Below are 16,730 nucleotides of genomic sequence, written 5' to 3'. Positions count from 1 at the left end.
GAAAACACAAAATTTAGCCCCTAAAAGTGTAAAAAGTGTGACAAGTATATCCGTTCGTCACCGTTAATAAAATAGCCTCCATGGCACGAAAGGACAAATTTGTCACTAAAATGATTGTCAACGTGGATTGCTAGCATAGGGGCATATTTGTCATAGTATTTTTTTGACTTTTCGTCTACCTACTCCATTGACAAATGCGTCCCTGAAAGATGAAAATGTAAAATTTAGTCCCCGAAAGTATAAAAAGTGCGACAGATATACCCGGACGTTAATAATAGATTGTGACTAATTATTATTATTATTGTAACACCCTAAAATATTATTAATTATAAATCAATGTTTGATTGTGTTTAGCTTGTTGTTTGAATATATGTTTGACTTGAATGATTTGAAATATGACTTGAATTAGTCATGTGTGAATTTCTTGATGTGGATGTTGAGTTATGTGGAGTTTTGTTGAGCAAAGTTGAAATGATGAGATTTTGGATTTTTGCCTAAACCTAGTTTAGTAAAATCGCAATCCCGGATTTGTTAACCGTTGGATCGTCTTCAAATTTTGTCTGGAGCTTCCAAAGACATGTTTCACAGTCTGATCGTTGAGATTTTGAATATAACAACTTTTGGTCTCTCGCTAAGCGTGAATGGCACGCTAAGCGCAATTCCAATCGAGAGGAAGTTGCGCTGAGCGCCCAGAGGTGCGCTAAGCCCAATTCCAATCGAGAGCAAGTTGCATTGAGCGCCCAAGGGTGCGCTAAGCCCGCCCTAGTGTAGAGGGGGATGCACTAAGCCTAAATTCTTGCGCTAAGCGCATGAAGTGGACTTCGGCTTAGCGCGACAGTCTCGCTAAGCAAAATTTGCAGGTTATAAATATGTACTCAGCGTGAAAAACACGATTTTTCACTCTCCTCTTCTCCAAAAACGTCACCCAAACCCTAAAACCTCATTTTTCACCACCCAAGACCACCGGTGGTCGCCGTTGCTTGCTGTTGGACCCCCACACGAAGAGGAATACTTTAATAAGAGCGGAATCCTCAAAATCCTCCTTGAAGATTCGGTGGAGAAAATCCCTCAATCCTCCATTTCAAAGTTTCTCTAAGGTAATCTTGATTTCTAAACCTTCTCCTATCTAGTTTGAGTTCCTCTTAGTGTCTCTTATGTGTTGGGTACTGTAATAGGGTATTTTTACACTTCCTTTGAAAAACCCTAGAGAATGAGACATTGTAAAAGTTATCTTTTTATAACATTGAGGTTATTTTTTTTGCAGCATTCACTGAACCCCAGTCACATTGGCATGATCGGAATTTCAAAACGATGTTTCCATTTGTAGAATCCGAAATACCCCTCAGTCTTTTATGTTTTGACAGGGGTATTTGACCCCGAATGTTGCCTTTGACTTTGCTTTTGAAATCCATACTAAATTCCTTTCATTTGGGCGTAATAGAGACTTGTGTTGGACCGACAAGCATGAACGAGAGAGAGACCTCTAAGTGACGCAAAGAGTAACCGACGGGGAGCTCACGATAGGTGAAGGGAGTTTATTATAAATTTACCGTTTCTACACCATGGTTAGGGTCAGGGAACCTAGCTATGAGAATATATGTCTGTCCCTGTTTCATGCTGAATTTTTTTTCTAGAAAACCATGTTTTCAATGAATGGGATGCGATATGTATGTGTATATATATATATATATATATATATATATATATATATATATATATATATATATATATATATATATAGTTGATGAATAAAATTATTGTCCTTATTTGACTTCTGTTGTTTGAAGACTTGGGGAGTGTGAATCTCAGGCATGAAAGATATATGTACATGCGGAATGTGACTTATTGTTGATGTTTCTATTGATGACTTTAAATTGATATGTGATGATGTTGATATGGAATGAGGTTGTTTTTGTTGATAACGTCATTGAGACGAGATGATGTTTATGTTGAGAATGATATTGAAATGAAATGTTGATGATGGTTGAAATGCATTGAGATGATGCATGTTGTGTTTGTTCGTGGGGGGGTGCATTGACCTTGTCGGATGTCCCTGGTGGGGGAAAATAGAGTGGTTAAAGAGTTTAAACATCTCTGAGGGGATGTTTAGGATCTTTAATTCATCTATGGTCTTTGTACTTGATGGTGCTCACGTTCATACGTTATATGTTGTGTATGTTCAGGGGGGGGTGCATTGACCTTGTCGGATGTCCCTGATGGGGGAAAATAGAGTGGTTAAAGAGTTTAAGCAACTATGAGGGGATGGCTTAGGATCTTTAACTCATCCATGGTCATTGTACTTGATGGTGCCCATGTTTCATGCCTCATATGACACGGGAAATAGTATAAACTATGGTAGTATGTACTTTGTACTAGGGGGTGCGTCACCTGGTAGGGAACTCCCTTGTGGCCCAGGTTGATCACCGACGGCGGGGGGGAGTTACGGTGCACGACTGGGTGACCTCGACAATTACTACATAGTTTCCCTAAGTGAGGTGTCGTGTGGACATGTTTAGGCTATTTCCTTGGTTGATGGTATGTACCACATTGCATCTGAGAGTTGAGGTCAGGTGCGCGCATCATTTTGAGTAGTATTGATTGGATCCATGGATGGATGATGAATAATTGTTGAATGTAGATGATAAATAATTGTTGAATGTGGGTGTTGAATAAGAAATGTTGTGTAAGCTCATGATGTTTGCCTATGTTTTCTTGCTAATTGTGATTATTTGGATTTAGCATCGGTTCTTTTTATAATGAACTCACCCTTACAATTTTGTATCGTGTGGTTGATACCTGTGATGATCGCGAACCTTGTTCGTGGGAGCAGAATGACAACAGTAGGGTGCAGGAAGTGAGATTCTATTGAGGAGCCACCGAGCCGACGTGATGACGTTGGGATTATTTTGGGAGCGAGTTGTGTTTTGTTAATCAACTCCTCCATAGTTGGCTCCATGATTCTTTTGTTGAATTAAAGATGTAAATCACAGATTTGAATTATATGTATGAACAAGTTTAATTTCCATTATGTGAATGATGTGTATTGAGTTACTATACTAATATATATGTATTCACTTAAGTATTGGTGCATTATTTGGTGAATGTATATCGAGGAAAGAAGGAAAATTTACTTTCATTTTTTTTATAAGCAAATTAATGGAGTTTTCATTTAAAATTTAAAATTTCTCGCGGTTTAGAGTGGTGATATCGTAGTGACGAGGCATGTCGTTACATTAGTGGTATCAGAGCAGGTTGAACCTTTCGGCTAGTGAGTTGTGAGTCTACTATGTTTTTATGTGCATTTTTTGGTTTCCTTGTTGAATGCTTGATGTCTGTTGTTTGCAATTGGATCTTATTCGCTTGTTGTCTTTCCATGTGTTGTAGAAATTTGATTGTAGTAGTCGTAACGTGTTTGGTTTCCTGATGTCTGCTATACCATGAGTTTCAATGTCGTGTCATGAATTATCAGACTGACCATCTGTATAATTTGTGAAGTACAATGGGATGATATGGCAAGTAATCAGGAAATACAAACGATGGGAAATGAGTGTTAATGTCTCAAGGCATCAACTCTCAAAAGTAACCAAGTAGGAACTTGTGATGGTTGTGATTTGTGTTGCTCTTTTTTTTCTTGTGTGTATTCTTTCTATGTCTCACTTCTTGGTGTGTATAAGGAGTGATGGCTGGGCGAAATGATCATGCTATAGCTGATGCTCTCCAAGCCTTAGCTCAAGCTATAGGGAATCCAAATAGGGGAGAAGCTGGTGGAGCTGTTGAGTACCAAGGGTTGGACCGCTTCCAACGAAACAATCCCCCTTCATTCAATGGAGGATACAACCTTGATGGTGCTTAGAACTGGATAAGGGAAATTGAGAAGATTTTCCGAGTGATGGCATGTCCGGAAGGGCAAAAAGTTGCTTTTGGTACATACACTTTGGTGGAAGAAGCTGAGTATTGGTGGGAGAATACTCGCCAATGCCTAGATGCTGAAGGTCAAGATGTGACCTGGGATGTCTTCAAGAGGGTATTCTTGGAGAAATACTTTCCTGAGGATGTTAGGAACAAGAACAAGATGGAGTTCTTAGAGCTCTAGCAGGGAAACATGACTATAGCTGAGTATGCAGCCAAGTTTTAAGAGTTGGTGAAGTACTTTCCCCATTATCAAGGGAGGGATGGTGAAAGCTCAAATGTGTGAAGTTTCTGAACGGCTTGCGACCTGAAGTGAAGCAAGATGTGAATTACCAGGGTGTTCGTCAGTTTCCACTCTTGGTTAACATGTGTCGGATTTGGGATGAAGACTCTCGAGACAGGGTGAGCTATTATAAGAGTATAGGTCCAATGAAGAACAAAAAGAATGGACCCCAACATCGAGGAAAACCGTACTCGACCCCTCTTAAGCAATATGGTAACCGCCCCAACAATCAGAAGATTGTTGCCATGGGATTTGCGGGTGGTAGTGGTAGCAAACCCAATACCTTCCCTACTCATATCACTTGTTACAGATGTAGTAAGCCAGGGCACATCTCCTCAAATTGCCCTGATAAAGGCATAACATGTTTTAATTGTAGACAAAAGGGGCATTGTCAGAGAGATTGTCCACATCCCAAGAGGGAGCAAAATGGTGGGGGCCTGAATGACCAAATTGGACATCCAAAGGCCACTGGAAGAGTCTTTATCCTTAACGGTGCTGAAGCTTTGAAATCCAAAGATCTAATCCAAGGTAAATGCTTCATAAATGGAATTCCTTTACTTGTGTTGTTTGATTTTGGAGCAACCCATTCTTTTATATCCTATTCATGTGTAGGGAAACTTAAGCTTTCTGTGTCTTCTTTAAATAAAGATCTGGAGGTAGAGACCCCAACTAATGGTTATGTGTTAACTTCTAAGGTGTGTTTGGATTGTCCTGTGGAAATTTATGGTAGAACCTTCTTGATTGATATGATTTGTTTGCCTTTGAGCCAGATTGATGTTATTCTTGGTATGGAGTGGTTATCTTCAAACCATGTCTTGTTAAACTGTTTTGATAAAACTGTGGTGTTTGATGGTCCTGGAGTGAGTAAGGATATGATGTTTATCTCTGCCAACCAAGTTGTAACATCTTTGAAAGGAGATGCTCAAGTGTACATGATCTTGTCTAACCTAGAAATAAAGACAAAGGTTTCCATGTGTGACCTCCCTATTGTTAGGGAGTTTCCTGAAGTGTTCCATGAGGATATATTCGGTCTACCACCCGAGAGAGAGATAGAGTTTTCCATAGACCTGGTACCTGGTGCTGGACCTATATCCATAGCCCCTTATAGGATGTCTCCTATAGAGTTAGTCAAGCTTAAGAAATAGTTAGATGAGTTGTTGGAGAAACGGTTTGTGAGACCCAGTGTGTCTCCATAGGGAGCACCACTGTTGTTAGTGAAAAAGAAAGATGGGACCATGAGGTTGTGTGTAGACTACCGCTAGTTGAACAAGGTGACGATTAAGAATAAGTACCCTTTGCCTAGAATAGATGACCTTATGGACCAAGTGGTAGGAGCTTGTATGTTTAGTAAGATAGACCTTAGGTCAGGTTACCATCAGATTCGAGTGAAGTCCGAGGACATACCTAAGACTGCTTTTAGGACCCGTTATGGTCACTATGAGTATTTAGTCATGCCCTTTGGTGTGAGTAATGCTCCAGGTGTGTTTATGGACTACATGAATAGAGTCTTTCACCCTTACCTTGATAGTTTTGTGGTAGTATTCATAGATGATATTTTGGTATACTCCAAGACTAGAGAGGAACATGAAAAACATTTGAGGATTATGCTATATACCCTTAGGGATTGACAACTCTATGCTAAGTTGTCCAAGTGTGAGTTTTGGTTAGAGAAAGTTAGTTTCCTAGGGCATGTGATATCTCAAGGGGGTATAGCTGTAGATCCCTCTAAGATAGAAGCCGTTCTAGAGTGGGAGAGTCCTAAATCTATTTTTGAGATTAGGAGTTTTCTGGGTTTAGCAGGATACTACCGGAGATTCATAGAAGGTTTCTCCAAGTTAGCTTTACCTTTGACTAAACTAACTCGTAAGGGTCAAGCTTTTGTGTGGGATACCCAATATGAGCATAGTTTCCAGGCCCTTAAGGAAAGATTGACAACCGATCCAGTGTTAGTTTTGCCTAACCCGAGAGAACCCTTTGATCTGTATTGTGATGCATTAAAGATGGGTTTAGGAGGAGTGTTGATGCAAAATGGCCAAGTAATGGCCTATGCTTCTAGACAACTCAAGACCCATGAGAGGAATTATCCCACCCATGATCTAGAGCTGATTGCTGTGGTTTTTGCCCTTAAGATGTGGAGACATTACTTGTTTGACTCCAAGTTTGAGGTGTTTAGTGATCATAAGAGCCTAAAGTACTTGTTTAGTCAGAAAGAGCTGAACATGCGTCAAAGGAGATGGTTAGAGTTTCTTAAAGATTATGATTTTGAGCTTAGTTACCATCCCGACAAAGCCAATGTAGTGGCTGACGCCTTGGGTAGGAAATCCCTACATGTATCTGCTTTGATGGTTAGAGAGATGGATCTCCTAGAGCAATTTAGAGACCTTAGCCTTGCATGTGAGGTTACTCCTAACAGTGTGAGATTAGGGACTTTGAGGATTACCAGTAAGTTACTAGGAGATATCAGGGAAGGCCAGAAGTTTGATCCTTTTCTAAGGACTCAGTTAGAAGCTGTAGAGTCAGGAAGAGATAGTAGTTTCAATATTGGATCGGATGGAGTCTTGAGGCTTCAAGATAGGATTTGTATTCCCAATGTGCCTAAACTTAGGAAGATGATCCTAGAGGAAGGACATAGGAGTAGTTTGAGCATTCATCCTGGTGGTACCAAGATGTATCAATATTTAAAGATGATGTTTTGGTGACCCAACATGAAGAGAGAGATTAGTGAGTTTGTGTATGCATGTTTAGTCTTCCAGAAGGCTAAGATAGAACATCAGAGACCTTCAGGGAGGTTACAACCCTTGGAGGTACCCTAGTGGAAGTGGGATAGTATTTCCATGGATTTTGTTGTAGGACTACCTAGGACCCCCAGAGGTTTGGATTCTATCTGGGTTATTGTTGACAGGCTGACCAAGTCTGCTCACTTTATTCCCATTAATATCAAATTTTCCTTGGAAAAGTTGACCTCCATGTATATTAGTGAGATTGTCAGATTACATGGTGTGCCATCTAGCATAGTGTCTGATAGAGATCCTAGGTTTACCTTTAGATTTTGGGAGAGCCTGAACAAAGCGTTGGGGACCAAGCTTAGACTAAGTTTAGCCTACCATCCTCAAACTGATGGCCAAATTGAATGGACCATACAATCGCTGGAGGACTTTTTGAGGGCGTGTGTCTTAGAGCAAAAGGGAAGTTGGGAGAGTTTTCTGCCATTGATAGAGTTCATTTACAACAATAGTTTTCACTCTACCATTGGCATGGCTCCCTATGAAGCTTTGTATGGTAGAAGGTGTAGGACACCTCTATGTTGGCTAGAGCCCAGAGAAAAAACCTCATCTTAGGACCTGAAGTGGTACAGCAACTGCCGAGAAGGTGAAGTTGATCCAAGAAAGGATGAGGACTGCTCAGAGTAGACAGAAAAGTTATCAGGATAAAAGGAGGAAAGACTTGGAATTCGAGGTTGATGATCATGTATTCTTGAGAGTCACTCCGTGGACTGGGGTTGGTCGAGCATTGAAATCCCGAAAACTCACACCTCGTTATATCGGTCCTTTCCAAATTCTTAAAAGAGTCGGTCCTGTGGCATACCAAATTGCATTACCCCCATCACTTTCTAATCTTCACAATGTCTTTCATGTGTCTCAACTCCGTAAGTATATCCATGATCCATCTCATGTGATCAAATTGGATGACGTACAAGTAAAAGAGAACTTAACATATGAAACATTGCCTTTGAGGATTGAGGATATACGAACAAAGCACCTAAGAGGGAAGGAGATTCCATTGGTTAAGGTGATCTGGGGGGGGTACATCAGGAGAAGATGCCATGTGGGAATTAGAGAGTCAGATGTGAGTAGCCTATCCATCCTTGTTTGAGTCAGGTAAATTTCGAGGACGAAATTTCTAAAAGGGTGGGAGAGTTGTAACACCCTGAAATGTTATTAATTATAAATCGATGTTTGATTGTGTTTAGCTTGTTGTTTGAATATATGTTTGACTTGAATGATTTGAAATATGACTTGAATTAGTCATGTGTGAATTTTTTGATGTGGATGTTGAGTTATGTGGAGTTTTGTTGAGCAAAGTTGAAATTATGAGATTTTAGATTTTTGCCTAAACCTAGTTCAGTAAAATCGCGATCTCAGATTCGTTAACCATTAGATCATCTTCAAATTTTGTTTGGAGCTTCCTAAGACATGTTTCACAGTCTGACTATTGGGATTTTGAAAATAACAACTTTTGGTTTCTCGCTAAGCGCGAATGGCACAATAAGCGCAATTCCAACCGAGAGGAAGTTGCGCTAAGCGCCCAAGGGTGCGCTAAGCTCACCCTACCGCAGAGGGGGTTGCGCTAAGCCTAAATTCTTGTGCTAAGCGCATGAAGTGGACTTCGACTTAGCGCGATAGTCTCGCTAAGCGAAATTTGCAGGTTATAAATACGTCCTCAGCGTGAAAAACACGATTTTTCACTCTCTTCTTCTCCAAAAATGTCACCCAAACCCTAAAACCTCATTTTTCACCACCCAAGACCACCGATGGCCGCCGTAAGCCGTCGTTGCTTGCCGTTGGACCCCCACACCAAGAGGAATACTTTAATCGGAGCAGAATCCTCATAATCCTCCTCGAAGATTTGATGGAGAAAATCCCTCAATCCTCCATTTCAAAGTTTCTCTGAGGTAATCTTGACTTCTAAACCTTCTAGCTAGTTTGAGTTCCTCTTAGTGTCTCTTTTGTGTTGGGTATTGTAATAGGGTGTTTTTACACTTCCTTTGAAAAACCCTAAAGAATGAGACATTGTAAAAGTTATCTTTTTATAACATTGAGGTTTTTTTTTTGCGGCATTCACTGAACCCTGGTCACATTGGCGTGATTGGAATTTCAAAACGATGTTTCCATTTGTAGAATCCGAAATACCCCTCAACCCTTTATGTTTTGACAGGGGTATTTGACCCTGAATGTTGCCTTTGACCTTGCTTTTGGAATCCATACTAAATTCCTTTCGTTTTGGCGTAATAGAGACTTGCGTTGGACCGACAAGAGTGAACGAGAGAGAGACCTCTAAGTGATGCAAAGAGGAACCGACAGGAAGCTCACAATAGGTGAGGGGAGTTTATTATAAATTTACCGTTTCTACACCATGGTTAGGTTCAGGGAACCTAGCTATGAGAATATATGTTTGTCCCTATTTCATGCTGAATTTTTTTTCTAGAAAACCATGTTTTCAATGAATGGGATGCGATATATATATATATATATATATATATATATATATATATATATATATATATATATATATATATATATACAGTTGATGAATAAAATTATTGTCCTTATTTGACTTCTGTTGTTTGAAGACTTGAGGAGTGTGAATCTCAGGCATGAAAGATATATGTACATGCGGAATGTGACTTATTGTTGATGTCGCTATTGATGACTTTAAATTGATATGTGATGATGTTGATATGGAATGAGGTTGTTGTTGTTGATAACGTCATTGAGACAATTACTGCATAGTTTTCCTAAGTGAGGTGTCGTGTGGACATGCTTAGGCTATTTCCTTGGTTGATGATACGTACCACATTGCATCTGAGAGTTGAGGTCAGGTGCATGCATCATTCTGAGTAGTATTGATTAGATCCATGGATGGATGATGAATAATTGTTGAATGTGGATGATGAATAATTGTTGAATGTGGGTGTTGAATAATGAATGTTGTGTAAGCTCATGATGTTTACCTATGTTTTCTTGCTAATTGTGATTATTTGGATTTAGCATTGGTTCTTTTTATAATGAACTCACCCTTGCAATTTTGTATCGTGTGGTTGATACCTGTGATGATTGCGAACCTTGTTTGTGGGAGCAGAATGACAACAGTAGGGCGTAGGAAGTGAGATTCTATTGAGGAGCCACCGAGCCGACGTGATGACGTTGAGATTTTTTGGGAGCGTGTTGTGTTTTGTTAATCAACTCCTCCATAGTTGGTTCCATGATTCTTTTGTTGAATTAAAGATGTAAATCACAGATTTGAATTATATGTATGAACAAGTTTAATTTCCATTATGTGAATAATGTGTATTGAGTTACTATACTAATATATATGTATTCACTTAAGTATTGGTGCGTTATTTGGTGAATGTATATCGAGTAAAGAAGAAAAATTTACTTTCGTTTTTTTATAAACAAATTAATGGAGTTTTCATTTAAAATTTAAAATTTCTGCAGTTTAGATTGATGATATTGTAGCGACGAGGCGGGTCGTTACAATTATTATTATTATTATTCTATGTTCGTAATTTACTGTTCCTATTCGTTTAGTACTTATGTAATATATTTTTTAAATTGTATTTTAATATATATATTTTTATTATTTTGATTTCCTTGTCAAACCTTAATCTTTGTTGTTAAAAAAAACTTTTTCTTATATCTTATAATTTTATCAAATTTCTACTAAATTTTTCACTTTTCATCTTTAAAATTATTCTATATCTCAATTCCAACTTAAGTACCCTTATATTTAGATTAAAAATAATATGTCGAGAGTTTTGAGTAGAAAAAATACAACCGGTCGTGGGACCAAATTTATTTATTTATTTATTTTTAAAAAATAATTTAATCAACTATTTTTTTAAAAAAAATTCACAAAATTTAAACTAGATAAAGCTAAAGTGGAATTATAAGTCTTTTTCTTTAATCAATAAAATGTGTGTGTGTGTGTGTGGATAAATAGATAGATAATCAAAGTATAAGAGTTCAAATCTTAAACTATATTTTACTGTTTTTTTAATCCCCTTTTCCCTAGCTTTTCTCCTATACAATTCATTATTAATGTCTGTATATATTTGTTGCACTTTTTATACTTTTGGGGGCTAAATTTTGCATTTTCATCTTTCAGGGACCCATTTGTCAGTGGAGTGGGAAGACAAAAAGTCAAAAAAATATTATGACAAATATGCCCTCATGCTGACAATCCATGTTGACAATCATTTCAGTAACAAATTTATTCGTTCGTGCCATGTAGACTATTTTATTAATGGTGATGGACAGAAGTTAACAGTCGGATATATTTGTCGCACTTTTTACACTTTAAGAGACTAAATTTTATATTTTCATCTTTCAGGGATGCATTTGTCAGCGAATTACACATTGATGGACAAAAATGACTATTTACCCTTAGGAATATTTTTGGATTTCCAAATATGAGAGGTGGGAATAACATTGCCCATGATGGCAAAGTAAACCTAATCCATGTGAGATTCACATTTTTTTCTCACTTGGGTTTACACATATACCTCCATAAGGGAATTACTATTTTCACTACCACAATTTTTATTTAAACTATACATGTGACTAGTTTCTTTTTTATTTCCAAAATTGCCCTTTCCACAAAAACATACTTTTGTTGTATACGTGTGTTATATTCAACAGAATCATGATTTTATTACATATAATTTTTAACCCTACACTACACAACAAAGTTGTGTTGTTCAACAATGGAATCATGATTTTATTATGTAATTTTTTCTCCCAAATAACACAATAGAATCATGTTTTCTTTGGGTAAAAGGGGGTGTGAAAAATAATACACAACATAATCATATTTCATTGTATCGTTGAACAACAAAATCATGATTCCATTGTGTATTTTTTCGCCTCCAAACAACACAACGAAATCATGTTTCCGTTGTGTAAAAATGAAAACATAATTTCATTGGATATTTTTTTATGAAATACACAAGGGAATCATATTTCGTTGTGTATTTTTTGACACCTTTTTTAATTAATTTTAATTGCAAGCTACCTTTTTTAAAACAATAAAATTAATTGTGATATGATTTATCATTTTTAATAGTAATCAATATCTTTTTTTTTTTAATTAAAATTGAATTAATTGGATAGAAGTTATCATTTATAAATATAACTGGATTGATTATTATATGAATTGGTTTTATTAATAGTAATCAAATCAATTTATGACATCAATGTGTATCATAGTTAATTTGATTACAATTAAAAATTGAGGAAAAGAAAATATTGTGAGAGGAAGGGAAATGGTGGGGGTGTCATGAGGGAGAGAGAGGAAGGAAGAAGGATTGAGAGTGTATGAAAGAATTGAGAGTGTAAGAAAACTTAGAAGGATAAAATGATCATTTACTATGACTTGGTAGTGCCAATAACAATTTTGGTAGTCGCAATGGCAATGCCTATCCATAATGAGCCTATCGAAAGTCCAACAAGGATGTTAAAACAGGTTACATGAAAAAAAAAGTGATTCCAGGCTAAAAAACTGAAAAGGAAGAAGAGAAAGAAAACAAATAAAACATTGGATAAGACTACATATTATTAAGTTTCTGACCCTGTTCTACAAAAGACACCCTTTCACAATACCTCACGATCAGATTTTTATTTTATATAGTAAACAATCCCAATTTATGGTAGTTACAGAATCCTTATCACTGATTATGATTATAGAATAGATTACAGGCTGTATGCTCCAGAATATTCTAAAACAGTTACCTTCCCCACATAGAATGATCTATGTTCTTATCTTCCTTGATAGTAAGAACCAGATGGCACTGATTTTGGACTTAAAGTTTGTCTATCACACTCAAGATTAGGACATACAAGCACATGTTTAATCATATTAGTTATTTAAAACAACTGAAATTGATTAATCTCTCAACACATGGTTCATTTAAGAGGGGCAGAAGCACATGCTCCATGTGCTACTTGAAAAGGCTACCACCATGCTCGACAATCTACATTATTATCAAATCAATTAATGAAGGGAAATGAAAACTCGAAAATGTTTTGTAATGCACACTTGCTGATTTAGTGAGACGAAAGAGAATTGGTTCAATGACAAGGCAAAAGACGAACCCGATCCTCAAATAGTAGCGGCTAATGTATGTTGTAGATCCAATTTAGCACACTACACGTGTTCTTAACAAATGTGAGAATGAAGTTACTACAACAACAACAAAGCTTTACTTCACTAGATAAAATCGAATACACAACGTCATTTGACATAGTTAAAATAAAAGATTTAAAAATATTATCAAGTGTAAGATTTCTCTTGATAATTTAATTTTTTCTAATGTTCTTTTCAATCTCTCTTCTCATTTTTCTCGAGTTAAAAATTATATAATCTACTCTTCTAACCGGTGTCTATTGTAACCTTTTTTTTAATTAATAATCATATTGGTTGTTTAAAACAATAACAGTGAAGCTAATAGCTACGAATTACCATAAGTCATTGATCAATGAACTATGATTACGCATGTGCCCAACATAATTAGTTCTGAAGATAACATCACATTTGGTAGAACAATACAATGTCCAATGACTTCACTGACTTAAAACTTAACATAATTTTATTAAATGATTTTAGTTCTTTACCATTAGTTAATTTCATAACCAATAACCATTTTGATAGTACCATCTGATGTAAACTCCTAACTAACTCATCCAGAACATTGTTAGTTTAACCAGAAAAATCTATGATCATGAATAACACTTCTGCTGGGTGCACCCTGCCACGTTTATCATATCAAATTACAGCATCCACAAAGTTGAATGGTACTAGAGTCTAGAAACATATGTCGCTACTTTTGTTTACCATCAATTCATTGCACTATATAGATTTCAACTTTAATTATTCATAAACTTAAATCTCAAATGGAGGGAACACTTGAAACACAAACAATAAATTAGATGGCGGTACATGATCCCCCCTTTTTTTTTCTTTGGTGTCACAATTCAACCACAGCTGATCAAGTAGTGTTAAAACCAAAGATATAAGAGGGTAACCATTTTCGACAAATCAGTCCAACGAATTTGGTTCTTAGACGAATATACTTTATAACGACATACATACTACTTCAATTTATAGCTTTTAATTTTTATTCATACTTACTGCTTACAATTTACTCTAAAATTTGAAATCCCATTCCAAAACATGTCAATTCTCACATAATTTTACTTGTGTTATTTCTGTAGTAGCATTCCCAACAGTTGGATACCACTTTCGTCCATCCATTTACAAATCGCAATTCTATCATAATAAAAGAACCCAATAATATATTTGGATGATAGTTTATACTTTATACCTAAGTCACGGTTTAATTAGCCCTTTTTTTTTTCTTCTACTCAAATCTTGATTTGAAGCTTAACATTAATTTTAATAACAATCACTAGCGAATCTACATGCAGAATAATGGGATAATTGACCCATAAAATATTTTTTTTACATAAATATATAAAATAAATATTTTTTCCCGTAAAAAAATAGATCTTATCCCTACCAAATAATATGTGGAAGTAGTTATTTGTGAAAGAAATTTAGCCTACACTCTACAAACTAAGTTTGGGTGCATGTATAAATTATAATTCACAATATACGCGTATTAACTCAACTTGTGGCTTATTAAAAAAAACAAATACACGTATTAAACAACATATACAATAAACTATAGCTAACTTCACTCATTTGCAATTTGCATGGTTCGACTTTGCCTCCCAGCCAAGCACTGTTTTTCTTCATAACATCATAGTCAAAACAAAAAAAATGAAAAACATTTAGACAAAAGTACAAAATGGTTTAGTATGTATCACTCTCTATAGATACTGTAATAATCTGTTTGTAAAAAATCCACGTCAGCAGAATCTCCAATCCAACCTGACCTCTGGTGGGCCATGCACGTGGTGAGTGGGCTTCCTGAAGGACACGACGTGGCTGCTAACCATGAACGCCGTCACACGCTCGCTCATTCTAATGTCTTCCATCTTCATCTCTTGTAACCGTCGCACGTACTCTGGCACGTGCACAAGGTCCCACACAACCCCAACCCCACCCTCCTTCAACACCCTCACCACCTCCGCCACCACCCTCCCCCTCTCCGCTGCCGCCACATCGGCAGCGTGCCCCCATCCCACGGTGTGCACGAACGTACCGGACACAACAGCATCGAAGCTGTCGTCTAAAAACGGCAACGTCGTGGCATCACCTGTCCGGCACGTTACGTATTCCTCCACACCCTCCACCTTAGCAGCCCGAAGCGTGGCCGCTAATTCTGTCTTGTTCTGGCCGCTTAACCCGATCACCCGACCCGAACTTCCTTCCTTTTTAAGACGGGCGGCCACGGCATTCAGCAGAATGCCGCGACCGCAGCAGCCGAGATCGAGCACCTGTCGCACCGTCGGCCAGTCATTGACTGTGTCCACGATGTGCTGTGCCATCTCAGAATGGAGCGGCACTGCCGAGTAGAAGAAATTCGCCGCCGCGTAGAAGAGGCACAGCGCGGAGAGCGCCGTGACGGAGCCCATAAACCCGGCGGCGAAGCGGGCGGCGCTGCAGGGCACGGAGGCGATGGAGAGAAGGCTTTGGAAAGTGTGAGAGATGTCATTGAAGTAGAGAAGGTAAAGTATTGAGAGAACTGAGAAGAGAACCGCTTGACATAGAAGGAAGACGAAGGTTTGCCACTGATCCATTCCGTAGATGAGGTAGATCCGTGTCCACTCTCTGCTTGATGTTTTTCCCATTCTCTTTGATCAAATTTTGATTCTGCAATTCACAAATAAAAAAATGTTTCGGAATTAGGAAAGTAGAATTTGAAAAGCATTGAAAATGATGGGAAAAAACAAAATCCTCACTAGACCCGAAAAAGAGACAGATTTCTAGGAGTGTATCGCGTACAGTTACGGTTTTGGGGAATACGAAGTGGAAGGTTTTGTGCTTGTGCAGCTTTATTTTATATTTGACGTTAATGCTTAGGGTGCGGAGAATCGTGGTACTGCATTAAACAGTGTGATGCCGGTGATTGTGATGTCATTTGGGTTCATAGAAACGCGCTTTGATTTCTCATTTTCCGTTATGATTGTCAGAGAAAGCGAAGAAACAGAAGGGAAAAAGCTGAATCACGCTCGGTGACTAGCGTGCACGAATTTTGAGAGAGTAAATGAGAACAGAGAGATTTGTTGGAGGAGAAATTGTGTTCAAGGAGATGATTATTAATGTATTTATGTTTATATATACGGTATACACGCATATTGGAATACCTATACGGCTTTACCGTAGACCGCAAAGAAGGTCGGAACTGGCCAGGGATGTGCGATTTTTTTTTTATTCGGACCAATCAGATTGTAACCTAATTGAAATTGAACCAATTTTTATCAGAGCTGGTTTGAACAAAAAATGATTATATTATTTTAGAAAATCAGTTCAATTAATCAAATTATTTTTAAAAAAAATGGGTTTGATTAAGCAAACTAATTTTCACTTAAATTATTTTTTATTTAAAAAAACAGTTCAAAAAATTGATTTCAAAACAATTTAGTTCTTAAAATCGATTTAATACTAATTTAAAATTGATTCGATTCATAACCAACTTTTTTAAAACTAATTTGATTTTGAATGGAGTTTTTAAAATTTATTCAAAACTGATTTAATTATGAACTGGATACAAAATGAAATTGATTGGGAACGAATTCAGTTTGAAATTTTTTACCTCATTTTTACACACCCCTTGACCTGGCTACTACATGCC

At 37.3% G+C, this 16,730-nt stretch overlaps 2 protein-coding genes across 3 annotated transcripts; one reads left to right on the top strand and one right to left on the bottom strand.

Annotated features, from left to right (window-relative positions):
• Nucleotides 1–4,275: 4,275 nt before the first annotated feature.
• LOC114378871 lies at nucleotides 4,276–5,337 on the top strand. The gene is made up of 3 exons (XM_028337463.1): nucleotides 4,276–4,720; nucleotides 4,805–4,887; nucleotides 4,963–5,337. Exons 1-3 carry the CDS (start codon nucleotides 4,276–4,278, stop codon nucleotides 5,335–5,337), a joined length of 903 nt encoding a protein of 300 aa, XP_028193264.1.
• A 9,246-nt stretch (nucleotides 5,338–14,583) lies between these two features.
• Nucleotides 14,584–16,201, bottom strand: LOC114379125. Of its 2 annotated transcripts, none has more exons than XM_028337714.1 (2): nucleotides 15,838–16,201; nucleotides 14,584–15,748 (listed from the first exon to the last, which is right to left on the bottom strand). In XM_028337714.1, exon 2 carries the CDS (start codon nucleotides 15,724–15,726, stop codon nucleotides 14,842–14,844), a length of 885 nt encoding a protein of 294 aa, XP_028193515.1. In that variant the 5' UTR covers nucleotides 15,727–15,748; nucleotides 15,838–16,201; the 3' UTR covers nucleotides 14,584–14,841. The 2 variants fall into 2 exon arrangements, with proteins under 2 accessions (XP_028193515.1, XP_028193514.1); XM_028337713.1 differs by having other exon boundaries at nucleotides 15,881–16,201.
• Nucleotides 16,202–16,730: the final 529 nt, after the last annotated feature.

Source organism: Glycine soja, chromosome 12, assembly GCF_004193775.1.
Source record: "Glycine soja cultivar W05 chromosome 12, ASM419377v2, whole genome shotgun sequence".
In the NCBI taxonomy this organism is placed as follows: domain Eukaryota; kingdom Viridiplantae; phylum Streptophyta; class Magnoliopsida; order Fabales; family Fabaceae; genus Glycine; species Glycine soja.
Note: the sequence above shows the minus strand (reverse complement) of the source record. Positions and strands in the feature narration are given on the sequence as shown.